At 39.0% G+C, this 20,539-nt stretch overlaps 1 protein-coding gene across 3 annotated transcripts in view; it reads right to left on the bottom strand.

The window, feature by feature from the left end:
• Positions 1 to 20,539, bottom strand: part of CC2D2A (coiled-coil and C2 domain containing 2A) — a 136,547-nt gene that overhangs the window by 101,010 nt on the left and 14,998 nt on the right. For all 3 annotated transcript variants that reach the window (XM_055245538.2, XM_055245539.2, XM_063619406.1), the window contains 2 exons: positions 662 to 750; positions 256 to 357 (listed from right to left, as the gene is read on the bottom strand). In XM_055245538.2, the coding sequence (XP_055101513.1) occupies positions 256 to 357; positions 662 to 750 (191 nt within the window). The remainder of the gene's footprint in view (positions 1 to 255; positions 358 to 661; positions 751 to 20,539) is intronic.

The following is a 20,539-nucleotide window of genomic DNA, read 5'->3' as shown; positions in this document are numbered from 1 at the left end:
GGCATAAGCCAGCATGCCCAGCTAAATTTTTTATTTTTATTTTTAGTAGGGGTGGGGTCTTGCTCTGTTGCCCAGGCTGGTGTTGAACTCTTGGACTCAAGCGATCCTCCCACCTCAGTCTCCCAAAGTGTATTATAATTATTAATAAGTATTTAATACCTCCTCTGTGCATAGCTCTGCTCTAAAAACTTTTGCTGGAAACTTTACATTCTGCTTTACTGGTTTTGATCACAAAGTAGAGAGGGTATTTCTCACCTCTGTGCCAAATTCAGTCTCCAATTCTTTCTTACTGGGACTTCGTAAGCGTCTGGGCCGAGGAGTGGGGATTTCCTGCAGCAATGCACTTTCTGCTTTGGACTAAAAAGTCAAACAGAAATTTGCTGCTACATGATGTCAGGAATGCCGAGAAATAATCAGTAAAAAATACATGCTATCCTTCTTTAAGGGGAAGAGCAAGGAAAATGGTTTAGAAAAGTGACATTAAATTCTGAAGCATAATTTTCATCTGTGCCAATGCAAAATAAGACATTAACATTTAAAACTTGAAAGACAAGTTGAATGGTATTCAAATCCATGCAGTTTGGGGCATAAAAAGTAAGCTAGACAAGCCCTGGAAGATTGCAATCAGCACTGAACAGAATATTCATGTGGTTTCTCTCACCCTCGCAGCTTGCAATTTCTCCCTCATGCGTCCCCTCATGGAAAATTCTGCAAAGCCTGTTCTGGAAGTTGAAGGAATTGGAGGTAAGCCTAAAAAACAAAAACAAAAACAAAAACAAAACAAAATTAAAAAAAAGAAAAAGAAAAGAAAAAGGAAAATTACTTTAAAACAATTCCTTCCCCCCAAAAGGGAAGGTTAAATTTAAAAAGAAATGAGAACATAATTTTATTTTGCACATTTAGATCTTCACATAAGCAAACATGAGATCACGCTAACAACCATCCTTTTGATGTAGTAAGTACATGTCTTGGCTTTTCTGAAACTGAAAGCCAAAACCTCAGTCCTGCCTGAGACTGTCATCTTGACTTAACTAAGAATGAAATGAATGACACTTGACTGTTCAAGGCACACGAATACTTACCAATTCAATTGCCACTGGGAAAAGGCTCTCAAATTTGCTGATTTGAGAAACAGGCTTGTTGGGTGAATGGGTGGCTAATGAGTTTGGGGTTTCTGGGTTTAACTTTCAATTGCACTGATATCTTTGATCAGAGAGAAGGATCCTCACACTTGTAGACAATGACACTGTCGTGGGAGGAAGGCAGCAGGTGAAAGTAAAAGTGGTAGAAGGAAAAGTGGCAGAGAGAAGGCAAAGATAACAGGTCTGCAGGTTCCTCCTGAGCCTGCTTTATGCAAGCAAAGACAACAATCACCGGCCTCAAAGCCCATTTCTGCAGCACAGCCACTCCGTTTCTTGGGTTGTGCCTTCTTCCATATGTGTGATAGAAAGCTATAAAATACTACTTATATCATGCCCCCAACTATCACTTAATGCGTGTATGGAGGCATGAAATATTTATGGTAATGATTAGAGTCTGGCATGCATGTGTTGAAGTTCAAAGTTCTTTAAGAGAATCTCCATTAGCTTAATAAAATGGCCTTTGGCATTCTTTTAAAACTCACTTAAAATCAAGTCATTTTTCATTTTACAGATAATATAACTATGGTAGATTATGTTCCTGTGGCATATGCGCAGAGTCCTGAGACTTCCTTCATCTGTCACATTTTGAATTTATATACAGTTATGCACTGCACAAAGATGTTTTGGTCAATGGCAGACCCCATATACAAAGGTGGACCAATAGGATTATAATGGAGCATATGTAGAGATCTGATCTATGGCACCTGATATTGGCTTTGCAGATCAAGTAGGAGAAATAACTGATATTCAGTAATGACGCTGAGACATTTGGTTTTCCATATTTAAAAAAAAATATATACACACACACACACACACACAATCTAGGTTTGTGTAAGTACACTTTATCATGGTCCCATAATGACACAATTACTCAGTTATGCGTTTCTCAGAATGTATCCCTGTCATTAAATAACACATGACTGCATTTGTTAGCCTATTTGATTAGTACCCGTTTCCTCCCCAGGTTCTAAGGTCCCCAGCCACGCAGGGAAGGCACACTGTTAAGTATCACTTAGCATGTGTGGAATGCCTGGGTGGGTAAACAGGGGCTTCTAGACTGAACCCCCCCTTCTTGCCAATGCTTTCCTCTGTCTGACCATTAACTGTGCCTCTGTCCCTATCACCAACCCCCTCCACCACCAATCAGAAGCCTTTTTCAAAACTAGTAAGTTTTTATGAACATGAAAAATAATCTTATTTACCCCCCCCTTTAAAAATTCAGGGTTTTTTAGTTTTCATAAAACAGTTATTATTTGTACATGGTTTACTAGAACAATTTTATGAATTATTCTTTAAAAGAGAGACAAGATATTAAACACTATCTCTTCTGAATAAAACTGAAGTAGGTTTATTATTAGTTTTAAAAACACTGACAATTTTTGAAACCATAAAAAGTAGCTCTTGCCAGATTCTTTTTTGAAATTATGACATTTATCACTTTTAATAGACTTTAATTTTTTAGAGCAGTTTTAGGTCCCACAAAAAAGTTGAGGGGAAGTTGCAGAGACTTCCCATATATTCCAGCCCCAACATGCTTAGTTTCCCCGATTATTGCACCCCCCACCAGAGTGGCACATTCATTACAATTGATGAACCTCCATTGACGCATCAATCACCTAAAACCCATAGTTTGCTTGGGGATTTACTTTTGGTGCTGTATATTCTATAGATTTGGATAAAGCTTATAATGATATACATCCAGCATGATGAATAATACAGAGTAGTCTCACTGCCCTTCAAATCTTCTGTGCTCCACCCATTTAGCCCTCCCTCCCCTCTACTTTCTGGCAACCACTGATCTTTTTACTGATTTTGTTTTTAAAGCCTGTGATAGTAAAAGACATGTAGAGGATTTAAAGATTTCCAAATCAGGTCTGTACAACTAGCTGATGGCATGTCATCTCCCTAGCCAGACTGTGACCAGCTGAGAGCAAGAAACATACTGGAGGACTTTTGAACTTGGTTTTTGTAGTATTAGATCAGTGAAGGAAAAACATAGAAAGGAACCATGATGGTGTGAGGGATATTATACTCAAAAAGGTATTTCAAACAAGATAAATGTAATCTTCATTTGTTTGAAACCAGATAATGATGAAGACTTTTTAAAAAAGATAATATTACTAACATGACATCCATGGAAGCCAAAGGTACCAGTTCCCTCCCTTTGACATCATAGCTAATGGGGTTAAGTACTTTCATTTTTGTCTTGGTAGAATATGGCAAACAGTGTTTCTTTAAACAGCTGGAAATACTAAGACAACCCTCATTAAACATTTTTCTTCTAATTTATTGTCAGTTGCTCCACTCCATTACTAATCAGCTACATGATCTCGAACTGTCTCTCCCTTTCAGGCCCCGCGGGTGAGAACTGATCTGCCAGGCTTGAGGAAGCGCTTAATTTCACATTTACAAAAAGAGGCATATTCAGAAAATGGCCCTTTGACACAGCTAAGAAAATCTGACATGAATAAATTTTCTGTAGCATCAAATGCAAAGTGTGATGAAAATAATTTTTTTAAGATTTGATTTGAGGGCATGCAAGAACTTATGGATAACGACAGAATTTTAGGACATTCCATTAAAAATATATATATAATGTCAATGTAGCATGAAATGTGGATTTATTTGGCAAAGTGATGTTTTTCATCAGACACAGCAAGAGACTAGATGTTCAGCAATGTTGCTCTTGCTCCCTAGCAAACCCATTAACCCCAAGGCTACATGAGCCTTGTGTTTGAAATGGCTTTCAGATCTTCTCTGCACTCTCTCTCCTCTTTCCTATCACCGATACTCACTGTTCCCCAGTTCTTTCTCTTTTCAGGCTTAATAAAGTAGTGGACACTCTCCATTTTTCTCCTAAGGACTTCTGTTATACCTGACCCCTCAGAAAACACAACCATGTTTTCCTAACAAACAGGTATTTCATTTCAAATAATTTTCTGTTCCTATCATGTTATGTCCACAAATTGATGTGATCCAGAATCCTGATGCCTTACTTATGTTTTTCATTAATAACAGTTTTATTGACATATAAGCCATATACCACAAAGATCCTGGTTTTAAAATGTGCAGAACACATGAATAGGCATTCTCTGAGAAAGAAGTACAATTGGCTAACTAGCACATGAAAAGATGTTTAACATCATTAGTCATTAGGAAAATGGAAACCAAAACCACAATTAGGTACCACTTCACCCCTATAGGATGACTATAATAAACAAGAGAGATAATAACAAGTATTGACAGGGATGTGGATAAATTAAAACTTCTGTGCTGGTAGGAATATAAATTGCTGTAACTACTTTGGAAAACATTTTGGTAATTCCTCTAAATCTTTGGCAAATATTTAAAAGTATGATAAAAATTTATGTCAACTTAAAAATATGCAAGGAGAACCTAGTATTTCCATAATTATTGCAGGGGAGGTGGACAAAAGAGTTACAAGGGCACAGGCCTGAACTACCTTTTACTTCTGCCTCTCCATTCCCAGTGCTCAAACCTCACCGCAAAATTATCTTTCCCTAATTTAAAATTCCAGGATAGACTATAAAACATAGAGATAAGGGGGTAGGAAGAGGATGGGGCAAAAGCCAGCTTGACTTCAGTAGCAAAAATGGGAGAATAACAGGACTGAGAGGGAAAATGTATTTCTGGGCTCTCTAACCTGTTCCATTGGTCTGTATGCCTGTTTTTGTACCTGTACCATGCTGTTTTAGTTACCGTATCCTTGCAGTATAGTTTGAAGTCAGGTAGTCTGATGCCTCTAGCTTTCTTCTTTTTGCTTAGGATCATGTTGGCTATTTGGGCTCATTTTTGCTTCCAAATGAATTTTATAATAGTTTTTTCTAATTCTGTGCAAAATGTCATCAGTAGTTTGATAGGAATAGCACTGAATCTTAAATTGCTTTGAGCAGTATGTCCAACCTAACAATACTGGTTCTTCTTATCCATGAGCATGGGATGTTTTTTCATTTGTTTGTGTTATCTCTGATTTCTTTCAGCACTGTTTTGTAATTCTTCTAGTAGAGATCTTTTACCTTCCTGGTTAGCTGTATTTCGAGGCATTTTATTCTTTGTGTGGCTATTGTGAATGGGATTGCATTCTTGATTTGGCTCTCAGCTTGGACATTATTGGGGTGTAGAAATGCTACTAATTTTTGTACATTGATTTTATATTCTGAAACTTTGCTGAAGTTGTTTATCAGATCTAGGAGCCTTTGGGCAGAGACTATGGGGTTTTCTAGGTATAGAATCATATTACTTGCGAAGAGAGATAGTTTGACTTTGTCTCTTCCTAGAAATAAAGCCACACGTCTACAACCATCTGATCTTTAACAAAGCTTACAATAACAGCAATGGGGGAAAGGACTCCCTATTCAATAAAAGGTGCTAGGATAACTGGCTAGCCATATGCAGAAGACTCTTTCCTTTCACCATATACAAAAATCAACTCAAGATGGATTAAAGACTTAAATGTAAAACCTAAAACTTTAGAAATCCTAAAAGTAAACCTAGGAAATACCATTCTGGACACTGGCCCTGGCAAAGACTTCATTATGAAGTCTCCAAAAGCAATTGCACCAAAACAAAAATTGACCAGTGGGACCTAATTAAACTAGAGAGCTTCTGCACAGCAAAAGAAACTATCAACAGAGCAAACAGACAACCTACAGAATGGGAGAAAATATTTGCAAACTATGCAACTGACAAAGGTCTAATATTCAGAACCTATAAGAAACTTAATTCAATAAGCAAACCACAAACAACCCCATTGAAAAACAGGCAAAGAACTTGAACAGATAATTTTCAAAAGAAGATGTACTTGTGGCCAACAAACATTTGAAAAATGCTCAATATCACTAATTATTAGGGAAATGCAAATAAAAATCACAATGAGATTCCATCTTACACCAGTCAAAATGGCCATTACTATATTAAAATCTCAAAAAATAACAGATGCTGGCAAAGTTGAGAAGAAAAGGGAACTGTTATACACTGTGGGTGAGAACGTAAATTAGTTCCGCCACTGTGGAAAGCAGTCTGGCGATTTCCCAAAGAACTTAAAATAGAACTATCATTTGGCCCAGTAATCCCATTACTGGGTATACACACAAAGGAATATACATCATTCTACCATAAAGACACATGTACTCACATGCTCATCACAGCACTATTCACAATAGCAAATACATGGAATTTACCTAGGTGCCCATCAGTGGTGTACTGGATAAGGAAAATGTAGTACATATACACCATGGGATACTACATAGCCATAAAAAAGAATGAATTCATGTCCTTTGCAGCAACATAGATGGAGCTGGAGGCTATTATCCCCTAAGCGAATTAATGAAGGAACAGAAAACCAAATACCGCATGTTCTCACTTATAAGTGGGAGCTAAACATTGAGCTACATATGGACAAAAAGAGGGAAACAATAGAGGCTGGGTGTGGTGGCTCATGCCTGTAATCCTAGCACTTTGAGAGGCCGAGGTGAGAGGATTGTCTGAGCTCAGAAGTTCAAGACCAGCCTGGGCAACATGGTGAAACCCTGTCTCTACTAAAATACCAAAAATGAGCTGAGTGTAGTGGCATGTGCCAGTAATCCCCTCTACATGGGAGGCTGAGGCAGGAGAATCACTTGAACCCAGGAGGTGGAGGCTGCAGTGAACCAAGATTGTGCTACTGCGCCCCAGCCTGGGCAACAGAGCAAGACTCTGTCTTCCAAAAAAAAGAAAAAGAAACAACAGACATTGGGTATTTGAGAGTAGAGGGTGGGAGGCAGGTGAGGGTTGAAAAACTACCTATTGGGTATTATGCTGATTACCTGGGTGACAAAATGAACTGTATACCAAACCCCCGCAATATGCAGTTTACCCATGTAACCAACCTGCACATGTACCCCTTGAACCTAAAATAAAAGTTGGAAAGACAATTAAAAAATAGATAATTTGTGAAGTCACCATTCTTTGTTTTTAAATTTACATATGCTTCACCCTGTTACATATTATAATTGTTGTCAATCAAAGCATGTAGTTGATTAATACTAATTAAAAACTTTCAAATTTTGAGGATTAAAAAAATGTAATTAGTGGACAATCTGATGCAAGACCCTAGGATAGCCTTTAAGCCACAATTAATGCTGTGGGTACATAGGACACGACCTTATTGTCAGGCAGGTTTTTACCCAGGGCAAGAAAAGGGCCCAAAAGCTTATTGGTGGCTGTAACTAGAGTTTAAGAAAGTAGGTCATTGATTTCTTCTCCTGATTTTCTAATTTTTATGAAATAGGCTAGTATCACTTGTGAAAGTATCACTACATAAAAAGAAAGTCAGAATGGGCTGAGAACAAACTGGCTGTCCCTGTATGAGCCCCAGCACTGCTGATAGTTCACATTTGCTGAGGTGCTCTGGAGGAACTTCTCTGGTCACTATCTTTTTTTCTAGTTCTCCCAGGCTCACTCTTTCCGAGTCCCACCAGCATTTTCATTTTATGTTAGCTGAAAACTCAGGAACCCTGGCTCTGGCACATGCGTCTCTTTCTCATGTGGGGTCTTGGGATCCTGGCCTTGCCCAGTGCCCCTTCCTCTTCTTTATACTTCAGCAGATGGCGCAGGCTTGGGGATCATCAGCCTGGACAAGACTCGGTGCTCTCATACTGTTGTGGTGGTGCACAGGGCACGAGGCTCCAAACAGGACTTTCAGAGACTCTGACAGTTGTCAAGAATATCACAGATATATTTTGACGTGGAGATTCTACTTAGGATTGAGTCTTCCCCATTGTCTTCTACAGAGTGGAAAAAAATATTAACAGGTATTCAGGAGGGCCAAGAACTGCATGAGAAATGCTAGGTTAAGTGTGTGTAGTCTCAGAACAAGCTTCATGAATTTCCAAGAGTAGAAATGATATGAAAAGTTTCTCAACTTGAATTCTCTTTTTGGGGCAGTTCATTTCTAAGAGGATACTAGTATTCTACAAAGTCCAGTTTTGGAAATGCTGGATTACAGAATCTTGTCTTGACTCTTCATTCAACCAACAAATATTCTCTGAGCATCTGTTATGTGTTCAAGGTACTAGGGATAGGGCAGTAAACAAAACAAATGAATGCCTCCACCCCCAGAAAGAATGTATGCCAGTGGGGGAGATGGACCACAAACAAGTTCTGTAGTTAGTATGTCAGATGGTGATACAAGTGTAGAGACAAATAACACAGGATCGGGGATAAGATGGGCCAGGAGGGAGGGGTGAATTGCAGTTTTAAATAGAGTAGGCCAGGTGCAGTGACTCAAGCCTGTAATCTCAGCACTTTGGGAGGCTGAAGCAGGCAGATTGTTGAGCTCAGGAGTTTAAGACCAGCCTGGGCAATATGGTAAAATGCTGCCTGTACAAAACTTAGCTAGGTATGGTGGTGTACACCTGTAGTCCCAGCTACCTGTAGTCTCAAAATTAGCTAGGTGAGGTGGGAGGATGGCTGTCCCCAGGAGGCAGAGGTTGCAGTGAGCCGAGATTGCACCACTGCACTCCAGCCTGAGCAACAGAGCTAGACCTTGTCTCAATAAATAAATAAATAAATAAATAAATAAATGAATAAATAAATAAATAAAGTGGCTAGGTAAGGGCCTCCAGGTGACTTAAGAACAGGTGAAGAAAGTGGGGGATCAAACCATGTAGACACGTAGGGGATGAGAATTTCAGGTACAGGTAGTACTATCTGATGCAAAGACACTGAGATAGGGCTAAGCCTGATGTGAGGCCAGAGCAGAAATGGGGAACCCAAAAATTGAGGGAGGGAATGGAATACTAGGATATTAGGTCATAGAAGTAAGGGGAAATGCAACCACATAGGTCATCCTAAATAATTAGGCATTAACAAATATGATGACATCAAGAAGGTGGTGAAGCAGGCATCAGAGGGCCCCCTCAAGGGCATTCGGGGCTACACTGAGCACCCAGGCTGTCTTCTCCGACTTTAACAGTGACACCCACTCTTCCACCTTTGATGCTGGGGCTGGCATTGCCCTCAGCGACCACTTTATCAAGCTCATTTCCTGGTATGACAATGAATTTGGCTATAGCAACACAGTGGTGGACCTCATGGCCCACATGGCCTCCAAGGAGTAAGACTCCTGGACCACCAGACCCAGTGAGAATACGAAAGAAAGAGAGGCCATCAGCTGCTGAGGAGTCCCTGCCGCCTTTAGTCCCCCACCTTACTGAGAATCTCCCCTCCTCACAATTTCCATGCAGACCCCCTGAAGAGGGAGGAGCCTAGGGAGCCCCACTTTGTCATGTACAATCAATAAAGTCCCCTGTGCCCAAAAAAAAAAAAAAAAAAAAAGAATTTAGCGTTAACTCTGAGTTGAGTGAGAGCCATTGGAAGGTTTAAACAGAGAAGTGACATGACTTTATTTTCATAGGACCACTCTGGCTGTTGGGTTGAAAATGAGGGGTGAGAATGGAAGCAAGAAGATCAGTTAGGAGGCTACTGCAATATTCTAGATGAGAGGTGAAAGTGGCTTAGATGAGGGTGGTAGCAGTAGAGAGAGTGAGAAGTAATCATTAGATCTATTCTGAAGGTAGAGCAGACAGGATTTGATGGTAGATAGGATGTGGGCAGACAGAAAGACAGGGGTTATGGATGACTCCAAGTTTTTGACCCAAGCAATAGAAAAAAATGTAAAGTCCATTTAATGAGATGGGATTGAGTCTAGGAGAAACAGGTTTGGGTTGATAGAAACAGATCAGAAGGTCAGTTTCAGTTAAATAAAATTTGAGTTGTCTCAAAATACATAATAGATCTAGAGAAATGTAAGAGCTAAAACTGTAAAATTTCTAGAAGAAAACATGGGAGAAAATTTCCATAACCTTGAGTTGGGCAACTAATTTTTAGATACAACCCCAAAAGCACAATCCATAATAAAAATATAATAAATTTGAGTTTATCAAAATTTAAAACTTTGTACTTCAAAGACACTATTAAGAAAATGAAAAGACAAGCCATTGACTTGGAGAAAATATTTTCAAATTATGTATCTGATAAAGTACTTGTATCTAAAATACATAAAGAATTTTTACAACTCTATAGTAAGACAACTCAATTAATAAATGAGTAGAAAATGTAAATAGCTGGGTGTGGTGGCTCACGCCTGTAATCCCAGCACTTTGGGAGGCCCAGGTAGTTGGGTCACTTGAGGTCAGGAGTTCAAGATCAGCCTGGCTGACATGGTGAAACCCTGTCTCTACTAAAAATACAAAAATTAGCTGGATATGGTGGTAAGCACCTGTAATCCCAGTTACTCAGGAGCCTGAGGCAAGCGAATTGCATGAGCCCAGGAGGTGGAGGTTGCAGTGAGCCAAGATCGCACCACTGCACTCCAGCCTGGGTGACAGAGCGAGACTCTTGTCTCAAACAAACAAACAAAAAGTAAACAGTCATTTTACTAAGAAGATATACAAATGGCTAGTAAGAATATGAAAAAAATACTCAAATCATTAATCATGAGGGAAGTGCAAGTTAAAAGCACAAGACACCACTATACATCTACTGTAAAGGGTATAATTAAAGACAGATAATACCAAGTGTTGGAAAATATGTGGAGAAACTGGAACTTTCATACATTGTTGTCAGAAAAGTAAAATGATGCAGCCACTTTGAAAAGTATATCGGCAGTTTCTTAAAAAGTTACACGTAAGTTTATCATATGACTCAGAGATTCTATTGTAGCAGGACAAGCCGCCGACAAAACCCCTTAGACACCAAGTTAAAGAAGGAAGGGCTTTATTCGGCCCAGAGCTTCAGCAAGACTCACATCTCCAACAACTGAGGTCCCTGAGTGAGCAATTCCTATCCCTTTTAAGGGCTCACAACTCTAAGGGGGTCCACGTGAGAGGGTCGTGATCGATAGAGCAAGCAGGGGTACGTGACTGGGGGCTGCATGCACCGGTAATTAGAACAGAACAGAACAGAACATGGATTTTCACAGTGCTTTTTTTATGCAAATAACCAATTAGATCTTTAACTACCAGGGCCAAGGGTGTGGCACCGGGCTGTCTGCTTGTGGATTTCATTTCTGCCTTTTAGTTTTTACTTTTTCTTTCCTTGGAGGCAGAAATTGGGCATAAGACAATATGAGGGGTAGTCTTCTCCCTTACCACCACTAGGAATCCTCCAAAAAGAAATGAAAACATAAGTTTACACAAAGCCATGTTGCAAGTGTTCACAGCAACACTGTGGATAATAGCACCAAACTGAATATAATCCACATGTCCATAAACAGGTGAATGAATAAACAAAGTATAGTGTGTCCATATGATGAAATATAATTCATCAACAAAAGAAATGAAATTGAAATGTGGATACATGCTACAATACTTATGAATCTCAAAAATCATTATGCTAAGTGAAAGAGGTCAGGTGCAAATCACTACATATTGTATGATTCCATTTACATGCAATGTTCAGAAAAGACGCACAGGGATAGAAAACAGATCAGTGTTTGTCTAGAGCTAGGGCTAGGAGTGGAGGCAAATAGGCACAAAGGAACTTTTTAGGGTGATAAAAATGTTCTAAAACTGGATTGTGTGATATTGCATGTTTATATATCTACCAAAAATTCCTTAAATTGTACACTAACAGTGGGTGAATTTTATGATATGTAAGTTATATTTCAATAAGTCTACTAAAAATATGAGTTGTCTTATTAGATGTGCAAAAGTGGATGTTGAGTACACGGTTGCATATTTAGTCTGGAAGAAGTCCATGCTAGAGATAAAAATTTGGAACTGGTCAGTATATAGATTGAATTTAAAGTCTTGAGATGACACCAATAATTGAGTATTGATAAAGACAAGAGAGCCAAGCACTAAGCCTAGGGTGCTCCAACATGGAGTAGTCGGGATGTGAATAAGAACAAGCAAAGGAGAAAGAGGTACAGCCAGTGAGGCAGAAGGAAAACCAGGCAAGTGGAGTCCTGGAAGCCAAGTACAAAAGTAGGAGAGAATGATGAACGCCATCAAATGCTGTGAAAGTCAAGTAAGATAAAGACTAAAAACTGACTATTGAATTTAGCAAATGTGTGAGTCATTGGTCACCTTGGCAAGGACATTTTCAATAAATGGGTGGGAGTGTGAGTTACATTGGAGTGATTTCAAGAGAGGACTGGAGACAAAAATGAGAGAAAATGAGTTTGAAAGACTTTTGCTGTAAAGAAGTTTTATTTTTTTGTTTGTTCGCTTTAAAGGAGGGTAGGGAATTGGGGCTTTGAGTACAGATTAATTGTGGCCTTGGCTTTCCTCATAACTAATAATAGGTAATATTTATTTATATGTATTAGTACTTTAATTTAGTCTTCCCAGTACTGTGTGAGGTAGTGAACTGCAGTGTTAGTGAATGTCTTGACGTTTCCTACATTCTCCACTGTGCATCCTTGGACTAGAATGTTCATCCCATTCTCCAGCTGGTGGGCACTAAGGTAACCCCCAAGGCGCGGCTCCTTCAGGCAGCTCCCCTCTATGTCTCATGCTGTGCTTTATAACATTCCCCTCCCACCCCAGGCCAGTCTCTCCAGGTCCTCATGACTTTTAAAAAGTATGCCTAAAATAAACACTTTATTTCCTTTCATTTACATCATATTTCACTCGATTCTGAACTTTCTTTTCCACCAATACTGACAAATTGGCTCCGAAATGATGGTTTAATCAGAGAAACTAACACGAATGAATGGAAAACAGATGTTAGTAATGAAGAAATTTATGTTCATAAGAAACTACTTAATGTGTAATAGTTACTCCCTCAAGAGATGGTGCAAGATGGAATCATGGGGGAGTGTGTGTACTTTTAAACTAGATGTTTATTTTATTTGGAACTATTCCATGTTCAGGGAAATGCTTTCTTTATTTGGAATGTCATGACTATATATATGTTTGAAGAGCAGATTAGAAGCCAAGCTTTCACTGCATGGGTTTGTGGTGCGGTTCATTAGGGAGGTGGCACCTCTGGGCATGTGCCTGAAGCAGTGTGTGAGGCCATAGGTTAGGGGTGCTGCTCTCTGCATCTCTAAATGCAGCCTGACCTTGACAATACTTGGAGCCTCGTAGGACAGAAGGTCACAGGTTCAAGGTGAGGAGCTGGGCTGGTATCACTGAGGGACAGCCCAGACTCATGAGAAGTTTGGGAAGTAAAAGGTCAAAGGAGTAATCAAACATGTGGATCCAGATGTTTGAGCAGACTTGGTTGAAAAGACCTGGTGGGCATGGTGGTAAGTAAGCACACCTAAGGCAGAGCAACACCTAGAGGGAAAAGCAGAGAGGCCACGTGGAGATACTGTTCACCCAGAGTGCCGTCTGCATGCCAGCACTATGCTAAGCAGAGCTGAAAGTCAGGCTCTGCCCTCAAGGACTGCTAGTTTGGTGAAGGAGGGGAGGAGGTGTACCAATGAAAAGATGCCTCTGGATACTCACACAGGCACAAGGGCCATGGGAGCAAAGAGAAGATCTACTCAGCTTACTCTGGGGAATAGGGGATGTTTTCCAAAGGGGAAGACATGTATATATTGATTTTTGAGAGATAAATAGTTAGAATTAAGACAAATAAATGAAAACCCCAAATAGGAAACATGCTGTTCTAGGGAAGGAGAGAGAGGTGGATGATCTACCTGAGTATCATTCTGTTTTTTTATTTTTTTATTTTTTTTTTATTTTGAGATGGAGTCTGGCTCTTTCGCCTAGGACAGAGTGCAGTGGTGCTATCTCAGCTCACTGCAAGCTCCGCCTCCCAGGTTCACGCCATTCTCCTGCCTCAGCCTCCCGAGTAGCTGGGAATACAGGTGCCCGCCACCACACCTGGCTAATTTTTTGTATTTTTAGTAGAGACGGGGTTTCACCGTGTTAGCCAGGATGGTCTCAATCTCCTGACCTCGTGATCCGCCCGCCTTGGCCTCCCAAAGTGCTGGGATTACAGGCGTGAGCCACCGCGCCCGGCCTCATTCTGTTTTTTAAAAAATGAAGCACAGTCAGATTATCAATCTGGTGAACACTCTAAACTTGTTTTATGCACCATATTAAGATTCCTCTGTGGGTTTCTGGACCCACTGTTGACAGTGCTGGCTGGGTCATAGCATTACCATTGTACCTTCCATGGGTAACTGTAAACCATCAGATCCAAAGATCAAAGAGGGTTCAGTTTGAAGCTATGGAATGATGCTGGAGTGCAGCAATTAGGAATATAGGTTTGGATGTCAACATATTGGAGTTTGAATTTTGGCCTTACCACTTCTGACTGTTGGTTTTCTCTGAACTTTAATCTCCTAATAAATGAAACAATGCCTCATAGTAGGACTGCTCTGAGATTTAAATAATATAATGCATGTAAAGACCTTAGCACGACGCCGGCAAGCTTTTTGCCTAACTCAGAACATGGTCTTAAGTTCTCAGAGTTCAAGATGTCAGATTCATCATCTGTTTGCCTGTCTGTCTGTTTATCACTGCTTCCATCCCCCACTCTGGGAGGGTAAAAGCCTCAGGTAAACCAGTAAGTGCTTAGAGAAGAAAAATAAAATTGAACCATGCAAGCGTAAAAAGTCCCATAGCTTTCTCAGCATCCATCTGTGAGCATAAACTTTCTTGTTATGGCTGAGGAGACTACTGAATCTGAGGTTCCACCTTGGAAACCTCACGTAAGGTAAGCAGTGTTTATAAATTAGTCATGAGGAAGAGCTTCATGATCCATTTATAGAGTATTAATGTTAGCTCAGGTTACCAAATCTTACCTGCAGGCATGCTTCCAAACATGCGACTCTCCCCTTAACATTTAAAAAAAGGGAGGGGAGTACAAGGATGGGCTCAATGTTTGAAAATCAATAAATGTAATACACTGCATTAACAGAATGAAGGACAGGAAGTGCATGATCTTCCCAAGTGATGCAGAAAAAGCATTTGATAATGCTTTTTACAATTTAATGGCTTTTCATGATAAGACCACTCCACAAACTAGGAATAGAAGGAAGCTACCTCAACAAAATAAAGGCAATACAAAAAGCCCATCACTAAGACGAGTCTCAGTGGTGAAAAACTGACAGCTTTTTCTGTAAGATCAGGAACAAGGCAAGAATGCCTGTTCTTACCACTTCTATGTAACAGAGTATTGAAAGTCTGAGAACAATTAGGCAAGAAAAAGGAAATGAAAGCCATCCAAATTGAGAAGGAAGAAGTAATATTATCTTTGTTCATGGTGACATGATCTTGTATATAGAAATCCTAAAGATTCCACAAAAAAAATTGTTAGAACTAATAAAGAATTCAGCAAAGCTACAGGATATAAAATCAACACACAAAAATCAGTTGCATTTGTATACATTAAAAATGAGCAATCCAAAAACAAAATTAAGAAAACAATTCCATTTACAATAACATAGAAAAGAATAAACTACTTAGGAATAAATCTAACCAAGGAGACAAAGAACTTGTACATTGAAAACTATTAAAAATTGCTTAAAGAAAGACACAAATAAATGTGAAGACATTCTGTGTTCATAGATTGGAAGACTTAATATTTTTAAAATGTCAATACTACCCCCAAATTATCTACAGATTCAATGCAATCCCTATCAAAATCCCCATGGCTTTTTTTTTTTTTTTTGTAGAAATAGAAAAATTCATTCTAAAAATCTTATTGAGTATCAAAGGACCTCAAAGAGCTAAAACAAATTTGAAAAAGAAGAACAAAATTGGAGGTTTCACATTTTCTGGTTTCAAAACATATTACAAAGCTACAATGATCAAAGCAGTTTGGTACTAGCAAAAGACAGATATATAGACCAATGGAAAAGAATTGAAAGCCTGAAAATAAACCCTTGAGTATATGGTCAAATGATCTTCAGCAAGAGTGTAAAGACCACTCAATGGGGAAAGAGCAGTCTTCAACAAAAGATCTTGGGAAAACTGGAAATCCACATGAAAAAAAATGCAGTTTGTCCCTTACCTTATATCATATACAAAAATTACCTCAAAATGAATCAGAGATCTAAACATAATACCTAAAACTATACAACTCCTAGAAGAAAACATAAAGGAAATTTTTATGACATTGAATTTGGCAATAGTTTCTTGGATGTGACACCCAAAGTACAGGCAATGATAGCAAAAATAAACAAATGGGGCTATACCAAACTTAAAAACTTCTGTGCAATTATCCCTCCCTTAGGAACACCAAATTGAACAATTATCTGTGTAAGAAAACACCATTATAAGAACCAAAAAACCAGGTGAGTGATCAAAGTATCTAGTTTTAACATAATAACAAGGAAAGATGCATTGAGGAGGGTAGGAAGGGCAGTCTTTCACTGCCTACACCACCCTTCCCCCAAGCCCAGGCAGCACAGCACAGAGAAAGAATCTATGTACTTGGAAGAGGAAGAGTGAAGTGAGTATGGGATTTTGCATTGGAACTCAGTGCTGTGCTGACACAGTGGAACACAATAGTGAGCAGAATTCTGCTGGTGCCCGTGGAGGGAGCATTTAGATCAGTCCTGGGCCAGAGGGGAATCCTCCCCTCTTCCCAGTGGGAAAAACCTGAGTCCTGGCCAGCCTCATGACCAGCTCACTAAAATCGTCTACTTCTCTAAATAAATTGCACTGGCAGTCAGGCTACAATGACTGCAGTCCTTGGGTAAGCCCTGGTGCCATGCTGATCCCAGAGGCTGTGGGGTGGGATGCAACCCAGTGAGACATCAGCTGCAGCAACTATGGGAGTGATTCATGACTCCTTCCTAAATCCAGATAGTACAGTGTGGAGAGAGACTCCTTCCACTTGGAAGAAGGAGAGAGAAGAGTACAGAGGACTTTGTCTTGCAATTTGGGTACCAGCTCAGCCACAGTAAAATAAAGCATGAGGCAGATTCCTGAAGTCCTCCATTCTAGGACTTTGCTCCTGAACAGTGTTTCTAGACCCAGTTTGGGCCAGATGAGAATCTGCTGCTCTGGTGGGATGTACCCAATCCTGGCAGGATCCACCACCTGTTGACTAAAGTGGCCTTGGGCCTTGAATAAACAACAGTGGCAGCCAGCCAGTAGTGGCTGTGGGTCATAGGCAAGCCCAGTTCCATGCTAGCCTGGGAGCCTGTGGGATTCAGATGTGACCCAGCAAGTGTGATCAGCAAGGTGCCAGCTGTGGTGGCCACAGGAATGCCCACACTACCCTCCTCCAACTTTAGGTAGCCCAGTGCAGAGAAAGATTCCTGCTTGGGGGAAAGTGAGGGAAGAGAGCAAGAGACTTCACCTGGAAACCAAGGGAATTCTCCCTTATCTTCCTAAGTTTATCAAAGCTGTGTTTCTAGGAATGTGCGAGAGTTGCAGTGTTATTGGGCTTAGGGCTCCCCTAGTGCTGAAACAGCTGCAGTGGCCTCAGGCTTAGATAACTACATTCAATCCCCTTTGAGTTTTTGGAAAGCCCTCTTAAAAAGGATGGGTACAAGCAAGCCCAGACTATGAAGATTGGAATAAATACCTAACTTTTTGATGCCCAGACATCCATGAACAATCATTAAGAACATCCAGGAAAACATGACCTCACCAAACAGACTAAATAAGGCACTGACCATTCCTGGAGTGATAGAGATATGTGCCCTCTCAGACAGAGAATTCAGCATAGTTGACTTTAAGAAGCTCAAGGAGCTTCAAGATAACACGGAGAAGGAATTCTGAATTCTATCAGAGAAATTTAACAAAAAGATTGAAATAATTTTAAAAAATCAAGCAGAAATTCTAGAGCTAAAGAATTCAGCTGACAAACTGAAAAATGCATCAGAGTCTTTTGACAGCAAACTTGATCAAGTAGAAGAAAGAATTAGTAAGCTCAAAGACAGACTATATGAAAATACACAGAGAAGAAAAATGAAAATAAAAAAGAATGAGGTATGCCTACACGATCTAAAAACTAGCCACAAAGGCAAAAGCTAAGGGTTACTGACCATAAAGACGATGTAGAGAAAGAGCTCAGGGTAAAACATTTATTCAAAAAATAATAAGTTTTCAAACTTAGAGAAAGATATCAACATCCAGGTACAAGAATGTCAAAGAACACCAAAACACTCAAATCCCCTAAGACTACTGCAAGGTCTATAAAAATCACACTCTCAAAAGTCAAAGACAAAGAGAGGATCCTAAAAGCAGCAAGAGAAAAGAAACAAATAACATATAAAGTAGCTCTGATTCATCTGGCAGCAGACTTCTCAGTGGAAACCTTATAGGTCATGAAGGAATGGGATGATATATTCAAAGTGCTGAAGAAAACAAACAAACAAACAAAACTTCCAACTTAAAAGTATTATATCCAGCAAAGTTATCCTTTAAACATGAAGGAGAAATAAAGACTTTTCAAGGCAAGCAAAAGCCAAGGGATTTCATCATCGCCAGACCTATCTTACAAGAAATGCTAAAGGGAGTTCTTCGATCTGAAAGAGAAGAATGCTAATGAGCAATAAGAAATCTGAAGGTATAAAAATCACTAGTGAACATAAGTACACAGACAAATACAGAATACCCTAACACTATAATTGTGGTGTTTAAATCACTCATGTCTTTAGCCCTGAAGACTAAAAGAGAAACCTATCAAAAATAATAACTACAGCAATTTGTGAAGAGATAGACAGTACAAAAAGATACAAGTAGAGACAACAGAAAATAAAAAAGCAGGGGAGAGACAGGGTTAAAATATAGAGTTTTTCAGTTTTTGCTTTTTATTTTCTTTTCATTGGGATCAGAGTTAAGTTGTCATCGGCTTAAAATAACTGGTTATAAGATGTTATTTGCAAGCCTCATGGTAACCACAGAGCAAAAACCTATGACAGGTACAAAAAAAATAAAAAACAAAAAATGTTTAACTTATTACCAGAGAAAATCACTTATACACTATGAAAGACAGGAAGAAGGGAGAAAGGAAGACAGGACTAACAAAACAACCAGAAAACAAATAAGAAAATGGCAGTAGTAAGTCCCTCCCTATGAATAATGACATTGAATATAAATGGACTAAATTCTCCCATCAAAAGACATAGATTGGCTGAATGTACTAAAAAGATAAAAAAAAGAACCAATTATATGCTACCTATAAGAAACTCACTTCACCTATAAAGATGCACATAGACTGAAAATAAAGGCGTAGAAAAAGTTATTCTATGCAATGGAAATGTAAGAAGAGCAGGAGTAGCTGTATGTATATCAGATAAAATAGATTTCAAGACAAAAACTGTAAAAAGAGACAAAGAAGGTCATTATACAATGATAAAGGGGTCAATTCAGCAAGAGGATATAATACTTGTAAATACATAGGCACCCAATACTGGGATACCCAGATATATAAAGCAAATATTATTAGAGCTAAATCCCAATACAAGTCTCCCATTAATAATAGTTGAGGATCTTAATACCCCCTTTCAGCATTGGATAGATCATTTAGAGAGAAAATCAACAAACTAATATTGGACTTAATCTGCAAATAAAACAAATGAAACTAACAGAGATTTAAAGAACATTTCATCCAACAGCTGCAGAATACACATTTTTCTCTTCAGCACGTGGAACATGCTCAAGGATGGACTATACGTCAGGCCACAAAACAAGTCCCAAAAAATTCAAAAAAGTTGAAATCATATCAGGTATCTTCTCTAACCACAATAAAATAAAACTAGAAATCAATAACAAGAGAAACTCTGAAAACTATACAATTTCATAAAAATTAAACAATATGCTCCAGAACAACAATTGGGTCAATGACAACATGAAAAAAATAAAAAATTGACTGGAACAAATCATAATGGAAACACAACATACCAAAACCTATAGGGTGCAGCAAAAGCATTACCAGAAGGGAATTTTATAGCAATAAATACCTATGTCAAAAATGTAGAAAGATTTTAAATAAACAACCTCACAATGCATCTTAAAGAAACAGAAAATCAAAAGCACATCAAAACTCAAAATTAGTAGAAGAAAAATAATAAAGATCAGAGCAGAAACAAATGAAAGTGATAATAAAAGTAGAAAAGATCAATGAAATGTTGTTTTTTGAAAAGATAAAATCGACAAAACTTTAGCCAGATAGTGAATAGAATGATGGTTACCAGAGGCAGGACCCTGTCTCGAGCATTTGTTGTTATGCCCACGGCAGTTTTTCAACATATGTTTATCAAGCTCCAAATATTTCATTGGGGAATAAGCAATGAATACAGCAGACAAAGTCTTGCTCTCAGGGAGCTTTCCTTCTAATGATCAAGATAGTCAGCTGATTGGAAAATGCCAGGAGGTGATGAGTGCTCTGAAGGAAAATAGAACCAGCTGAGAGGAAGGAAGACAGAGGTGGGAAAGGAACATTCTAGATAAAAGGTCAAGGAATCCCTCTCCACT

This window comes from Symphalangus syndactylus, chromosome 16 (genome assembly GCF_028878055.3).
Source record: "Symphalangus syndactylus isolate Jambi chromosome 16, NHGRI_mSymSyn1-v2.1_pri, whole genome shotgun sequence".
NCBI classification, from domain to species: Eukaryota; Metazoa; Chordata; class Mammalia; order Primates; family Hylobatidae; genus Symphalangus; species Symphalangus syndactylus.
This window is presented reverse-complemented; position numbering and strand designations above follow the sequence as displayed.